The sequence below is a fragment of the Achroia grisella genome, unplaced genomic scaffold, assembly GCF_030625045.1.
Source record: "Achroia grisella isolate CSIRO2021 unplaced genomic scaffold, CSIRO_AGI_Agris_v1 utg782, whole genome shotgun sequence".
Classification (NCBI taxonomy): Eukaryota; Metazoa; Arthropoda; class Insecta; order Lepidoptera; family Pyralidae; genus Achroia; species Achroia grisella.
Window position 1 is genome coordinate 1,550,274 of NW_026713022.1, and position 16,962 is coordinate 1,567,235.

General features: G+C 29.5%; 1 protein-coding gene across 1 annotated transcript; it reads right to left on the bottom strand.

The window, feature by feature from the left end:
• Positions 1 to 9,819: 9,819 nt before the first annotated feature.
• LOC131851316 (U-Kazal-Dg21.2-like) lies at positions 9,820 to 14,012 on the bottom strand. Its single transcript, XM_059201803.1, has 4 exons — positions 13,973 to 14,012; positions 13,176 to 13,325; positions 11,884 to 12,090; positions 9,820 to 9,926 (listed from the first exon to the last, which is right to left on the bottom strand). Exons 1-4 carry the CDS (start codon positions 14,010 to 14,012, stop codon positions 9,820 to 9,822), a joined length of 504 nt encoding a protein of 167 aa, XP_059057786.1.
• Between the last annotated feature and the right edge of the window lie 2,950 nt (positions 14,013 to 16,962).

The following is a 16,962-nucleotide window of genomic DNA, read 5'->3' on the forward strand; positions in this document are numbered from 1 at the left end:
TGAAAGAACATACAACTTTTACTTTACATTTCCTTTCGTTGTCGTATCATAACTGGAATTTCAACTCTCTAGATAACTTTATTTGTAATTACATCCTTCCAGGTAAATTTAATATCACATATTAATTTTTTATAACATTTTAAATATTATAACTATGTATTAAGAATACATGGTAAATAGAATAATATATGTATGTAACGAAGTAGACTTTGTGCAAAGTGATTCTTCATTCTCATCTATTTCAAATGCTAAACAGCTTTGTATACTCTATTAAATACGGTTGAAGGGAGAGAAGCACATGGCCGGAAATTACAAGATACGGAGATATGACATCTAGATCCTCCTGAATGGCAACGGATGAAGGTATTATGTGTAGGTTACTGATCAGGTCATATTCATGTATACACATATAGTTTATCGTTAACAACATTTAGATCAACACGGACGTTTCTTGTTCATTCTTATTGTTATGAGACTGCGTTCCGAATGAGTGGTAGCATAAAAAAATATGACTATATAAATATGCTTATATTATGTTTATTCCAATAAAGATTATTTCTATGCTATAATTACTCTAATATATATTCAAAATTTAATTTAATTTTCTTCAATAACTAAAGCATGCAAATATGCGAATACCTTCATCGATGTTTATTCATTTTATTTAGTTTATTAGAGTAATGACAATTATTGATAACTGCTATATTTATTATATCCGTAATAAGAATAGGTACATTCATAATACAGTATATTAAATAACGTTTGAATGCAATGCAATTGAAACAAAAGATTTTACACGTACGTTTTTTTTCAAATACTCATTAAACACATTTTTTTCTTTTAAAACATTTGCTTTTATAACACCGTATAAGTAATGGCATCCCATTAAAACTCTGTATGAACTCATGATCTGTAAAAAACTTATCGCAATACATAAAATAAAATGAGAGTCGTAACTTCAATCCGTGTAATCGAATAAATCACTGTTTTAGAAATAACATTGGAACAGCATTTAATACTTTATCTCTTTTACTAATGTCAAATAATTTGGTTGATTGTCAATACTTGATTCTTTTTTACGTTTGTCATAGATAGAATAGAATAGAAAATCCTTTGTTCGAATAAATTTAATTTAAACACTTTTAAAGAGTCATACTTAGTTTTTTTTAATTTACCTTTTTATTTGGAAAGATATCTCATCATAAGAAGATCGAGCACGAGACTTGCATGTTGCTTTTAAAAAATCGTTATAACTTAACATTTTTAAGTCCAAATGTGTGATTACAAGCTTGTAATCACACATTTGGACTTAAAAATTTTGACCCTAATAAATTAGTGCTGTAACTACCAACCAGCACTAATTTATTAGGGTCAAAATATTAAACACACAATAATATTAAATCTGTCGTAGTGATTAGAGCAAACCACCTATAAGCAGAACTCGGTCACGAGTATGACAGATGAATCAGCTGTCACTGCGCTCGTATGTTAGGACGCCCAATGAACCTACCATGCCCAAAAATTTTACATAGAATTTTTTAAATTTCTTAAATAATCAAAACCAATAATATTAAGCAGCCAAAACAGTATGTACTATGATGCCTGTGATGCTTGACGCATGAGCATGGACCTTTTTTAGGACTAAGGAATCTCCTTAGACTGTAATTTCCGTACAATATATTACAATTCAAATTGAAATAGCTTACAAAGCAAGCTGCTAGAGCAAATTAAGCGAGACTCAGGTACCTTTATACAAAGATTCCTTCTTGTAAACAAATTAATACGAAATTAGTAAAATAAATGGTATAACAACATTCACAAATTCATAGTTAAAAATATATAAATAACTGATATAATTAATGAAATGTAACAAGAACAAAGTATATTGAAAATAATACAAATATGTTATATTATATTAGCTACATATATGTATTTCAATCAAACTAAATCAATTATAAGTTATCTTCAAAATAAACAATAGAAGTTTATTTTTATTACTTAACAATATGTTTACAAGCTGAAGACCGCCTTCGTCTGCTGCGCTGCGCACATCAATAATGATCTTAGATAAAAAAAATCTAGACCTACATGATGCTTATCATTATATTTAACGCAATTAACACGATACCTTTCTAAATTACAGCATATGTATCATTCCGATGTATAAGCTATTAGATCTTAACATTATTGGGTAATTTCAGAAAAATAGTCAAGGTAGTATTTGCATTGCAACAAATATTCATCCATCCAAATTTTAGCATATACAGTATAGAAGGATTTTAGAAGGAAAATTAATACCTATCGATAATAAACAATACGCAGTTGTTAACATGCCGTACACGTTTCGGATTACGGTAAAGTCCTTCTTACATTATCAGACTTGTTTTATTTAAATTAATTCCTTAGATGACTGGTCTTAAATAGAATCGAAATAACAATAGGAATTGTCAAAAGAAATTCGTTACGCAGTTTTCTGGTAAATGTTAATATAAAACGGTTTATACTTAGAAACATGGCCACGTCAATCAATTCTGGAGGAAATACAACAAGGAAAGAATTAAATAAATCTAATATATTTCTGTCTAAATTTAGCTCGACAAATTATAATAATATTACAACTCATATAGCACAATGACTGCATGAAGAAGCGTCTGGAATCACGTCTAGACCAATCCATTTTACGATTTTAGTTTGTATGTTATTGTATAAATATCATTAACGACCACGGAATAAAACTAAATAAATATTAGCACCCCTCTATATTTTTTTGGATATAATGAAGAAGATACTTTATTAACATTAATTTTTTTCTTTTATAAACTATAATTAACATTAAAATAAACAGTAGCAATCTAGTATTCATCCGTGACTTTGATCGTGTTAATGGCAAATCTTGATTTATTAACATAGAAATGAAGCCTGTTGCATACTTTTCAATGGTAATAATTCATAATTAATAAGTCTTAAGGGTACCAAGATGTACCCTTAGTACAGTACAGTACAATATATATACCACAATATATACAGTAACAAACAAACATGTTGCACCCTTATCTATCGTAAATAATTTACAATTAATAAATTTTACCAAAAGATAATAGATAAACAAGTTCACTTTGACACTTAATATTTTGGTATGTTATTATGTATCATATATTTGTATTCATGAGTATGTGGACGAATCATACATACATAAATATTATATTACATTTAATACTTCTTACAACGGAGAGATTATAGAAATAATGTACCCACCTAAAGCATCAAAATAAATGTGTCTATGTCTATTTAGTTAATGAAATGTTATTGTGAAAAAGAGATTATAAGCGTACACAAAAGCTTAAATTATTGAGAGCCAATTGAATGTAACGGCAATTTAAGAGATTAAATGTTTTTGTAAAAGTCCAGTCAACCGCTATTATTAAGCTCAAACCATTGAAATCTTTTTGTGCTTTGGTTAATTTGCCAATGAATAGACACTAGATATTAGCAATGAATTAAGTTAAGCGCTTCATCTTAATAAACATTTGCAAAAATAAAAAGATATTTTCATAGAAAGTAAAGAAAAATTCTTTAATAAATTGCATTGGCATTGTCAACTACCAATGTTGTGGTGAACACTTGACAACACTTGAAATTTCCAAATTTCGCGGCATATATTTGAAAACAAAGTTTTGTTTTGATCTCAGTGATTACTTCACTGGAGTCAATCAGAAATGTAAATTGACACACAAAAGTTTTTTTCACATTTGAAGTCACGACTCATAGAAGTCAGTGTGATAAACCAGTAGCACACAAAATTGTTTGCTATTGAATTGAATTTATTAAAAGTGGATCTATACATATTTATACTTCCTTTTGAGGCATGAATCCCTAGAACAACGATTTATATTATCCCCTTGAAGGAAAATAAACATAATTATTCAGCGAAAAGCTGACACACGAAATTTATTATAAAATTATTTATATGCGCTATGCTAAACAAAGCTTCTGACGAAAATATTTGCTAGCATTACCATGTTCAATGTACGCACTTTGGGTATAGATAGTCACGCACTCTTGTTGACTACTTTCAATTTTCTTTGTATATCTACTTCATAGTGGGCGTTGGTAAATTTAACAAAATTTTGGAATTATACCTACGCAGAGATTCAATATTACATTACAATTTTTTCTGCTTTCGATACAGGGTTCGTCGTAGATGTAATATTTATTAAGTTGACAGCTAAACATAGTCATGAAATTGATCTTTTTCTCAAAGAAATAATATTGTAAATTAAAATAAATGACAATGTATATATTTACAAAAAATATATCTAAAGATTTATATCAGTTTTTTAATTCCTATAACACAAACTATGTTTTTCTTGGAACTACATAGTGTTGTGTTAATTGTCCAAAAATGAAATTAAATGTATGTATTTATAAGATATTTAGATTAAAATAAAAGAAATAATATATGTGGATAATCGTGACCGCCATTTTATACAAAGTGATATTTAGTAATCCCATAAAATATAAAGAAATACTTAGATACAAATATTACATACAAGACATCCAGACCGAAACAATAAATCATACGCATGAATACAAATGTTTGGCATTGTGCGAGGACTCAATCGCGCCACCATTGGAAGTAAAATGGTCTGCGTAAGTAAAACCGTTAGACCACCAAGATCTATATGTATACAATCCACACATTCCTTAAACCAACATACAAACTGTAATCAAATTAATATAAAAAAACAAATTTTAGAGTCAGCTTTTCTGTGTCTTTGTTTATCTGATGTAATTAATTCTTTTCATGAGTATTCTACCTGGTTTATTGCTTGCGATATTCTCTATTGTAAAAATAAATGAAACAATGCATGGTTGCACAAAACAATTGAGGAAACAATGTGAATTCTGCAAAATTTTATTATTTTCGTATATGAATACATGCGATATGAGAAAATTTGAGTTCACGAAAACTATACCCATTTCCTGTTTTCATAGAATGAGATTTTTGTACATTATACCTTATTGCATATTTTCTTATAGTACCTAATCAGAGTATGCCTCCGGGCTTATGGCGTGGAGATTTAACTAAATATTTAAACTTTCTATAATAGTAATACAAAATATGACATTCAAATTTTTTTTTATATACTCAAAATACCTTACTACGATTTTAGAAATAATGCAAGGTTAAAAATCTATTGCTAAATGTGCTACTGTTCTAGTACCAAATTAGGCAGAGATGATACTAAACAACTAACAGAAATATTTAATTATATTAATATTTAAATTATTATATACATATAAGATTAATATATATTTTTTGTGCTGCTTTTAAACCTGCAACCATAATGTGAAGTTGTCAGACCGAAGAGATTATACTCATTTCACATTTTCAGTGATCAGTAAATTTTATTACTATCCTGTTTGTTACGTTTTTCCTGCTATTTTATGTTTTTACAAGGATACACCCTAATTAAAGATAATCTTGAAGTATAACACCCGACACTATATCTCGGAGAAGGCTAAACCACAAAATATAGGCGATTTGTTTATACAAAGGATATTTTAATGATATATTCTAGGTCAATAAATCTTTGTTATGTCCCGTATAATGTAATAAATAGAGATATACATAGAACGAAATTATTATCAACCGATATTAAAATAAAGAGAGAATTTGAATTTGGATATTTATTTTTTTAGATAAGTTTCACCTTCGTGGTTCTTATTTCAGACAGAAACAATTCTGGAGGAATAGGGTATCATTGTCTTCAACGAAAAAAAAGTACGGTGGCTGAAAAAGATGAGGCTGAAGAATACAAACCGACGACTCTTTAAATTAACAGCTTCCGATCTTTACCACTCTCTCAGAGATGACTTTTCTTTTATTTATTTTTAAATTTAGGGACTTTTGTACTATCTAAGTACATGTCAGTCCCATTATGTCCTAAAACCAATCACCCCATTACCTTACCAGTGAACAAATTGCCTTAGCCGCACCGCCTGGGATGACTTGTGTGATGTTTTTTTTATGAACAGCTATAAATGAGTTACTATATTTCCTACTGAATAATAGCAAATCGCAGCGAGTGTTGATTTCTGATACCCATATCTGATGTCGTAGTTGCAGTATTCAATATTCATTCAAGCGTGTTGATCGCAAAAGTTTGACAAAATATATTATATGATATTTCGTACATTCAATTCGAAAATATCGTAGAACTAAGACTGTAAGTATTTGTAAAGTTTATTTCTGCTCAGTTTGTCTTTAGATTGTTATTCAAATATTACAAACGATCAAAAGTTACGAACTTGTTCAACTTGTTTTGTTACAATTTTTCTTTAGATGTATAGAAAGAATAGGGTAGTGTGTTTGACAAGAAATTATGATTTACATAAGTGGCTGAAAATGTCCAATATGAACAAATGATTTATAATTTTGAATAAGTATTAACATTTTTGACGCTTCAATATATAATTCATTACATATATAGATACATAGGACTTCAGATTGATGTTAAAAGATAATCACATGATATGCATACCAGTTAACTTAAATTTTTTATCTATATCTACATGTAAATAAAATTGGAGTGTCTGTTTGTAATTGAAATAACAGTTTTACTACATGCATAAGAATATAATTACGGTACATATACCAAAATAATATTTTTTACAATTTTTGTTTGTCTGTCTGTCTGTCAATTTGTTCCGGCCTAATTCTGAAATGATTGGACCTATTTTGACGGGACTTTTTTTGGCAGGTAGCTGATGTAATAAGGAGTAACTTCGGTTACTTTTATTTTAGAAAAATAAAGTTAAATTCCCCGCGGACGAAGTCGCGGGAACAGGTAGTCTATAATAAATATTTAAGATATTTATGAGTTACGACGTTAAAATGTTTTATTAATTGGTATACAAACAACGTGTAATCTCTTGATAATAAAATCAAATTATGTAATATTTATAATCTGTTAAATTAAAAAAAATCATAATGGTATTTTAAGTATTAAACAATGTCTGTATTTTACATTAAGATCCATTCAGTCGTTTAATACTTCTTAATAATAATAATGATGTGTGGAAAAAAGATACTGTATGGTTGAAATTTCCGAAATTTTATAAAACAACAAGCGAGCTCTCAAGTAGCGAGTAAGTAATTCATCCAATATGAACCACTTACCACATATCTCTCTTGTCCCGTTCGCGAGGAACAAACAAAAGATATTGCTTGGATCAGCTCCAACAATGTGAGCAAAATTTAATTATTTGACATTATTGGATTATATAAATCAATTGATATTGAATTTAACAGCTTTGTTTATCCACATTTTAGAATAAGATATGGATACGGAATAGATTATATTTTTTTATTATCTATTGTAAGTGAATTAATATTATTATATGAATATATTTAAACTAAATATGTAAAACGTTTGCAGACGTATGCAAACCACGTTATCATATGAGTACATTTCAGAATATCTAATATCCGCCAAGTAAATTTTCAATACATATTTTCAAAACGAAGTTTCCTTCTAATATCGATACAACGTTGCCTTTTTGATTTTTTCTACATCTCGATGTTAAGATTTCGTGAGAGTTGTTATAAGCCCTTTGTTAAATTTTTAATATAAGGAAAATATAAAACAATCTGTGTAGAAGGATTTCTGTAATTTTATTTATTAACTACCTTAATCTTTGTACACACTTGGGAATCTGTGGATATCCTTCTTCTTTGTGGTCTTTCGAGCCGGATTTGAACCGCGACCTATGAAAAGCATTACAATAGCAAAGAGTAATGACACAATGGCAACAAACGTTTTATTTTTTATTAAGACGTTCATTGATAGAATTGTGTACTAATAGAGCCCAAACTTACAAATCCCAAAAATAATTGATTTTAAATTAAATATTTATTCCACGATTTAAATTAATCCTAGAAACGGGCGATAGTATCACCGAACAGAGTGAAGATCTTTAATTAGCTATTTAATTGCTATGATAGGTTGTTTTGTAAATAAATAAGTTAATATCATTAGGAAGAATTTTTTTTTTTTAATAAAACAGACTTATATTTCTTCCCAGCGACTAGAGTTCAAGATATGACTATAGATGGTTTTGAAAATCAAGAATTTAAATTGATTGGGAAGAAAAAACTTATACGCTGGTTCATTACCACATGTTATATTACTAACTATAATATTCTGTTAAAGTTTTCTTTCACATCAATCCAGCAACATAACAGTTATAACATGCAAAGAGATATACCAACAAGCTCAGAAAACAAATTCAAAAACGAACTTTCTGTTCAGTATCTCTGTGTATAATTAATAATATTTGCTATAAAGTTTTTGCTTCGGAGAAGCAAGTCTGAGTAATGAAAATATATGGTATTATAATTAAAGATTCCGAGGACTAGTCTTTAATAAATAGGCTTTTGATTACAGTATTTTATCGTAAATTTAGCCAAAGTCTAGTAAGACTTACGTAGTTAATAACAAAGTATCTGTAAGTATTCGTCATTCGATTACCCTCGTCAGTAGAAGTTTATCAATCACTAGATATTGGTTTATTCTTAAGATGGATAATGTCTATAAGGTTACCCATATTTTCGAGGATCAGTAATCATAATTATATTTTAACGGCATCGGTGATCTAGCCGCTTAGTTTATCTTCTTAATTACAATGATCGCGATTTCGATTCCTCGCATAGTGCAGACATGTTGGATTCATTGGTATGAATGTTTGTTCAAGTCAGGATGTTTTTTATGTATGTATTTAAAAACTAACTAAGTATTTATATCAGTTTGCTTAGCTTAACTTCTAACAAGATAGCGCGATAAGAATTGTCCTGAGTTATTATTATTATATTGTTATTTTTAGGATACAGTTACTAGTTATATTTTCACTTTTCTTGTCACAATATAGACAATATGATTATTTTTAAGAAAAACCATCAAGTTCCGATGGTAAGAGGAAACCATCGCCTTTATGCATTAACAGAACTATGGACGTAACGTCATTAGGTGACATCCGTGATACTCCTTCGTTACTATAATACAATAGATTGTCCCTCCGGAAGTTTAACATGCACATGCACTGTAATTTTATCCATGTAATTTCGCTGCCTTATCTAGTCATAATACAGGTAAATTACAGGAGTAATTTCCCTGCCCTATACTTTAACATTTGTTAAAGGTTAGGAAGGTTACCTTACCTTCCTTACCTACCTAACCTTCAATTGAACTAAGCAAACTACTTAGCGACTGAACTATGTGAAACTTAGCTAAGTCGATGAATTTTTACAAAATCTATCTCTGGAACAGGTTTGTAATGACGCAAAAAGAACAAAATATTCTTCACCCCCAGGATGTCTTACAAAGAGAGTAGAGATGAGACTAGTACAAGACAAGTACAATACTAAATAAAGTCGTGTTTCAAGCCTCCTGGTAGGTATGATAACAATACGTTGAATTTTCTTATTGTAAGGAGAGATTATGCACAGTAGTGATATGGTAATGACTTGTTGGAAATAATGAGAACATTTGTAATAATATAAACTCTGTTTTGAATACTGATAGATATTGTAAACAATTGAATGATCAGATAGTGAATTATTGACCACCACGTTGTAAAAGCATAAGGTATAGTCCAAATTGGTACTAGTACCAATTTGGACTTATACTTGTACTTTAGAGTACCAACTACTGTTATTTTTAGTGATATATTAATTATTATATATTACTATTAGTATTACTATGTAATATTATGTTATCTGTGGTATTACTATTATTTTTATTCTGAATATCATATTGATTAATCGTAGTTCCGAAAATCATGCAAGTTAGATACGACAACTTGTTCTTTGAATATGTTCTTCATTAGATGCCGCTGACAAAATTCCAGTGGCACTTCGACATAACCTGAAAGGTATAATAATAAAGTGACTTAAAAATAAAGCGAGATATGGTTAAGTTAATTTAAAGTAATCAATGTTTTACTAGCCGTTATATAAATATTTATATATATAAATATAAGATGGCAAATAAGCTAATATAAAATTATGGAAACGCAGCCGTATATAGTATGTACATGATTAACAAAAGGCATTACAGAATGGACAGTGACGGCCGTAGTTTCACTGATATACCTGAGGACTAAGTTGGTAGCTGCCGCAGACTATAACTTTATACCATATCTTGCTCTTCATACCAGTAGACAGTTTGCAAAGTAAACTACTTAGCTGCTGTATGAGGTCACAGTGAAGTACTCCAAATTAATCTATTCAAAACTATTCTGATAAAGATTGGTAATAAATTAAAAAATCTAATATTATAAAGAGATAACAACGTAGTTTGAAACCACTGCATCGCTTTGAGAAATTATTTTACTGTTTGAATGAAACATTACTCTATAGTGGCATGACCAATATTAGTATATTATCATTACATAGTATAAAACAAAGTCCCTGTCACTATCTGCCCGTCCATATACATGTATGCTTATATCTTTAAAACTACGTAAAGGATTGTGAAGCAGTTTTTTAAATAGATAGAGTGATTCAAGAGGAAGGTTTATAATACATGTACACCCGCGCGAAGCCGGGATGAATAGCTAGTATTAATATAAACAAAACTCACAGTTATAAGTACCCGAGCGCAGTCGGAATATTAATAGTAGCAATAATATAGTATTTTATTATATCCGAATCCCGGGTAAACGATAAAATAGTCATTAAGGTATGTAAAATCTTATTATTCCTTTTTTTTAGTAATGATTACAAAATAAAATAGAAAATATATTCCTAAAGACATATTGTTCTTATGTATTCCAAATGAATTCAATGTGGACGTAAAGTAAAACGAATTATTCGACCCATTAGATACTATTTTGCCTGTTACAGAGGGCTATAAAATATTTTATGATGTCGTTTCCAAATAATTTGCCTAAAAACCTTACCTAGGACTTTCATCTTCAGATTTACATTTGCCATAATGTGAATTTAACATAATTTATATTACGAAGTTTTTATGATATTACAAGAAAATTACCAAGGTATGTTTAGAATTAATGTTAACGTTATTTATATTGTATATATTAAAATAAACAGAAACAATCTTATATGTACTGCAATATCATGTTATTCGCGTCTGCCTAAATGTATAGCACCATTAGCTTATAGTACGAATAAGTACGCGAATATTATATGAAAACTTATATTTTAATGATATCTTTATAATTGTATAATCATTTCTGACATTTCAACACAATTTTTTTCAATTAAATATAGACACATTCCAAAAGACGTATTAGCAAATTTTTTAACCAGCATTACAATTAAAATAATAATTTCTTATACAGAAAAAATGTACTGAATAGCTATGAGGAATAAAATAAGCGTATAATTAAATTCATAGTTCTAAATCAAATTTTATAATGAAAAAATATCGAAGTATATTAATAAATGTTTCGATATTTCAACCCTATACTTGTTTATGCATTCTAATGAATTTAAACAGAACTCACTTAACAAAAGTTATTTAAATTAATTATTTAAATGTATGACGATAATGAATCATGTGCGGTATTTTTAATACAATATTGAAAATAACAAAATCTAAAAAAATACACATTGACTTTGAAATCAGCAGTTGTGATTTTGCCAATTCTTTTTTACTAAAACTATCACCTGATGCTAGAGATAAAAAGCATGATAAAACAGGTACGTGTAAAATTTACTACATGAACAATTCTTTTGACTTTTACGTTCTTATGATTTCATTCTACGATCGTTCATATGATTTGTTCAGCACAATTACACATGAGTTACTCATGTGTATTCTCAATAATTTATTGACTGAATTCGTTGATTGAACTTACCTGAATAGTCCTCATCTCCTCGGCAATTAACCATATCTAAATAGCACCCATTGTTGAATGTCCTATAAATGTAATCTCTAATCTTGGACGCACCACATACTGGTCTGTAATGGCTGGGACAAAACACTGGGCATGACTCTCCATATATCTTACGAGTCTGCAACGAGTGAGCCTTTATGCAGTAAGATAATGGTGTTTCAACTATGTCTGAAATTAACATATTTTGATATTAAATTATCATAGCACAATATTCCAACATTTATAGAGATAGATAGAATATATTCATTAGTACTGTATCGTCCTGTGATTATTGTTGTATTTTAGTGGATATGGCAAGAAATACAATCTATTTTGAATATTTCATTTACCTATGTTACTGTTACAACATACATGCTTTGGCAGTACTGAGAAATTAAGTATAATAGCTTATCTATTGCTCTTAAACCGAAACGTGTAATAACGTTACAAGATACGGAGGCGAAGACCTTAGTTCGGGATAGCAATGCACGAGGTATACTAATGACTATATATGAATAATACATATATAGTACACATAGTACACGTCTAGGTGATGATTTTCACTTATCATCAGGTGAGTTATTACCTTATTTACCATACCAGATACTAAAATATTTTATAGAAAGTTACGAGAATAATATTCTAATAATTCGTGATTCGTTTCGAAACTTTGGAAACATGCCTGCCCTACCTCAACTATTACCTACAATGTGCCAAACCACATTGATGTAAGTTACGAACTATTTTAGAACTCTAAACAGAATTGGGAAAATTTTATAGTAATATTATTGTTTGGGCAAATACAAATGGGTAGAAACTTGTCAGTCAGGTACTTTGTTTTTGTAACAATGCTAACTTCTACTGCTACTCACAAAAACGAGCAGGGTCCAAGGAGGATTAACACATACGATAACATCAAAACACACACCATTACATTCCAAAATACGAGATGTTAATATGTCTTAGACCGCACAGGCGTGACCTACTGGGTTATATTTTTGGCTATAATGTCACTGAATAGATACACAAAATAGGGACTAAATAATTTATACGTAATATTAACAACATTAATTAATTATAATAAAACGTGGAAATATTCCGATACTTCTTTAATATTGGAAGTAAATAATAATTGCGTCAAATTTAAGAAACGTATACCTACCTACATTGTTTTATATATGAAAATATAAAATATTAAATAAAGATAGGTTTCTTGTGCGTTTACCACTTTTTTTCTTTGAATAATTTTGATATAAAAGGTAAAAGATAATAACCAATTTTGTTACACTCGGCGTAAGCTCTGACAGCGCATTTGCTTGGAAACATCGTATATGTTTTTGCCTTCACATCAAAACCACATTTGAGATCTTCTTTTATTGATGGACAGGTTACTTTGCAGTTATTACATGTAGCTATTGATATTACTGAAATTATGAAAGTAGAGTTGACGTATGAATCAGATTTTTATCACTAAGTGCATTATCAGAAAAAAAAAATACTGTTATGATATGAACTCTCTTTGCTCAAGAGTTCCTGGGGACGTTTTTTATTTGATGATAGGTTCATATAGTGAAAATACAAAGGAAACTTTAAAAAAACTATGCTAAGACGTCTGGCCAGCATGATAGTTGTAGCCTAAGCTTTAGGTAAAGATTCATGGTCTAAAGTCAGACAATAATGAGATATACTGAATCTTAGATAACTTCAAATGCACGATAAATATTATTCGTTTAATAGGATTATGATAATCTTTCTGACCGTTTTCGGCGGTGGAAACTCCAAGAAACAGGTTGATGCTGATACGCTCTTATTTTGTTTTTAAATTTAGATAGGAGTATAATCACACCTAAACACCTACACACCATATCCAATATGTCGGATTGTCCACTCCAGAGACACTGCACTGCTGCGGACCCAGTGCTTCTGGACATGGAAATAGGCATAAATATATGAATTGAATGAATAAAATTATAATTTACTAACATATTTAATAAGTAGTTTACTAACATAATATGGATACATATTCGAAATAAATGAATAAATAAAAAAATCATATTAGATTGTTACTTACTATAAAATCCAACTATCAGCAAACCTAAAAAACTGTCCATTTCATGGAAACATAAATACTTTCTAATCAAGGCATATACAAGAAAATAAATTGAATTTCATTAATTTCTTTTTAAATGTAAAATGTCCCTTGAAAATAATTATCTCGAAACTCAATTACATTTGGCTTGTATAGCGATAACAATGTATTCTGTCATAAAATCTGATACCTTTGTTTTCTTGTATATATTTTTCATATACTGAATGTAGATTTTATTACGTTTTTCACTTATTTAGGAACATACTTTGTTATTCATTATTTATAAATATTGTATCTGTATTGATTTCAGTTGTCGTTATCTTAAAGGTCTTATTTTGTAATTTATACAAAAGTGTCCGATTCCGATCTAGGTGTTTAATTACAAATTTTAATTGATTTGAATGTTTTGACTCTCTAATTGACTGAATTTTATGTATATAATGTTTAACTCCATACTAATTTAGCCGTTATTGAAGTTGGTTTTAGTGAAACATTTTATTTCAGAGCACCATATTATCTGAAATTGTTGTATTTGTAATACCCAGCCATCATTAGCAAAATGTGGGCAAGCTACCTTTTGAACGAAACTTCTCAACGCGCTAATAATGACAACTAATTTATCTTGTACCACAGCTTATGACCCTTATTTATTATAGCATTATATACCTTATACCTAAAACGAACTGTGACATTGAAGTAATAAAGTGTATATAACTATATATAAGTATATAGCTGTCCTACTCTGATATAAAGGTCAGCTGCGGCCAACAGCATTAGAGTAGTATGGAAAAAAAACTCTAATATTTTGATTTACCAAGGTGGACTTTCTACAAATTGGTCTGCGCACCTCTATCTCTTTTATTTCTGACGCCAAGCAGCTGTCGTTAAGGTATATTTCCATGGAACGATAATAATAATAATAATAATATATTGCAATCTTAAGTTGTGTATTCTACATAACACTGAAAATATATTTAAACATACAAGAGGATGAGATCTGACAGTGAAATTACATGGCATAGAGGCATGACATTGTTCGTTCTATGATCGTGATTTTGTACATGAATACAGGTTATAGAACTTAATATATCTATTCGTATTTCGCTACAATTGTTTCACTAATTCGGAAGAGTGGGTACGATGCATCATCGCAATGGCATCTAACCTCGCCCCAGTCGTCTTCTGATGTCCGTTTCTCATGCCCGGGCAAATAGCGTAAGCTCGAGGCCCGAACTCAGCTCTACTCAACTCCCGAATGAGTTGTCCAGAAGTTGTCCGATTTTATGATGACGTTGTAAGCAACATCATCATAAAAACGGTAACTGCTGTCTAGTTGTTACCTGCAACTTTGTTTTTGTGAGATAATAGCCATTGTCGATCCTCGTGTTAAAATCTATCTTCGCATCAAATTTTATTAAGATATGTTCAGCCGTTCAGGTACAGACAGACACCACTTTCATACTTATTATATAAATACGAATAATATATCATTTATATTTCAGCTATCTATCATAAATACATCCAGAATGTAATGTAAATTTCGTGGAAAATATCTGGTAATGGTTGTTTATAAAGTACAGGTTCTTTAAATATATTTAATATCATTGAGACAGATATTGTAAAAAATACTCCAGAAATATATTATGCCAATCAAAGACAATATTATGAAAATATCTTTTATGTTTCTATCATTCTTAATGACCTGAAATTACGATTGACAGAAAATATAACGATTTGGTATTATGATTAGAAACATGAGTATAGTAGATATTGTCAAAATACAAATAAAATAATTTATTTTGTACTGTTCTTGTTAATCATGTATTTAGAATACTGTTACTAGTTTCTATCATGTAAGCTGTGAGACAGAGATAAAATTTAATGTGGTACATTTTAGTTGAAGTCGTCACCACTTGTATCACCTATTTCAGTCAAGCAACATTCTTTGTAAGGTGTATTTCGGTTGTATAGTGAGATAAGTCAGTGAAATAACACGGTTTAGTCAGTGAAATTACATCGTACCACTGCGGAATGCACTCAAGGTAATGTTACATGTATATAGGCGACGGTTAACGTCTAGCATTAGGTGAGCCATTAGATTGATTGCCATTCCAATTTTATTATTATTGTAAACGTGAATTTATGTGAGTATGTGTTGATGGATGTTTGTTACTCTTTCACGAAAAACTACTCAATGGATTTTAATGAAAGTTTCAATTATAACTATTACATCAGATTAACACATAGGCAATAAACTACACGATCGGAACCGTAAGTACAGCTAATTATATGTAATAGTTAATTTGCCATTCATGGAAAATTCTTCTCCATAAACATAAATGACCTGATAAGCGTTTTGAATGTAAACGAACTGCCCTTGATCGTACTTTGAAAATCAAATGTTAAACTTTGATGCGCAAACTAGTTATGTCTCCTCTATCCCATTAGTATTAATAGTTTAAACTTTATAAATTTCTAAACCCTACTGAAAGTTGAACCCTTTTCTATATAGTAATTATCGTTCTAATTACAAAGTTACGATGAATCGATTAAAGAAGATTAACTACTTTACACGCCTCCTGGGAGGTAATATATTATTTAAACCATATGAATATCAATTTTATAATTTCAGATTGTTGTTAATAGACCTTATTAGCAATATTTCCCATTAGTACAAAAATTAGAGATACACTTTTGTCAAACTTACCTACTTGAGTATGTCTGCTCCATATATTTTTCAACCACCAAATATTCGTAACTTGATTTATCAGTTACATTTTACTTGAAGGTTGAGAGATATCCCGCTAAATTTTTATATTACAGAGGCATGACACCTTTGACGTCTGATAACTACGTCTAAATGGAAACACGGGCGTTATTGTTTGACAAAATGATTGCTATATATAATAAGATCGCTTTATATTACTTAATTACAAGTCTACGTCTAAATAAAGCAGATTGCTATCAATATT

Excerpts from the sequence above, each read along its gene's own strand:
- LOC131851316 (XM_059201803.1), bottom strand. The coding sequence starts at position 14,012 with ATGGACAGTTTTTTAGGTTTGCTGATAGTTGGATTTTATA. Across the intron at positions 13,326-13,972 it reads GCTGATAGTTGGATTTTATA|TAATATCAATAGCTACATGT; the intron begins GTAAGTAACAAT and ends TCATAATTTCAG. Across the intron at positions 12,091-13,175 it reads CGCCGAGTGTAACAAAATTG|ACATAGTTGAAACACCATTA; the intron begins GTTATTATCTTT and ends TGTTAATTTCAG.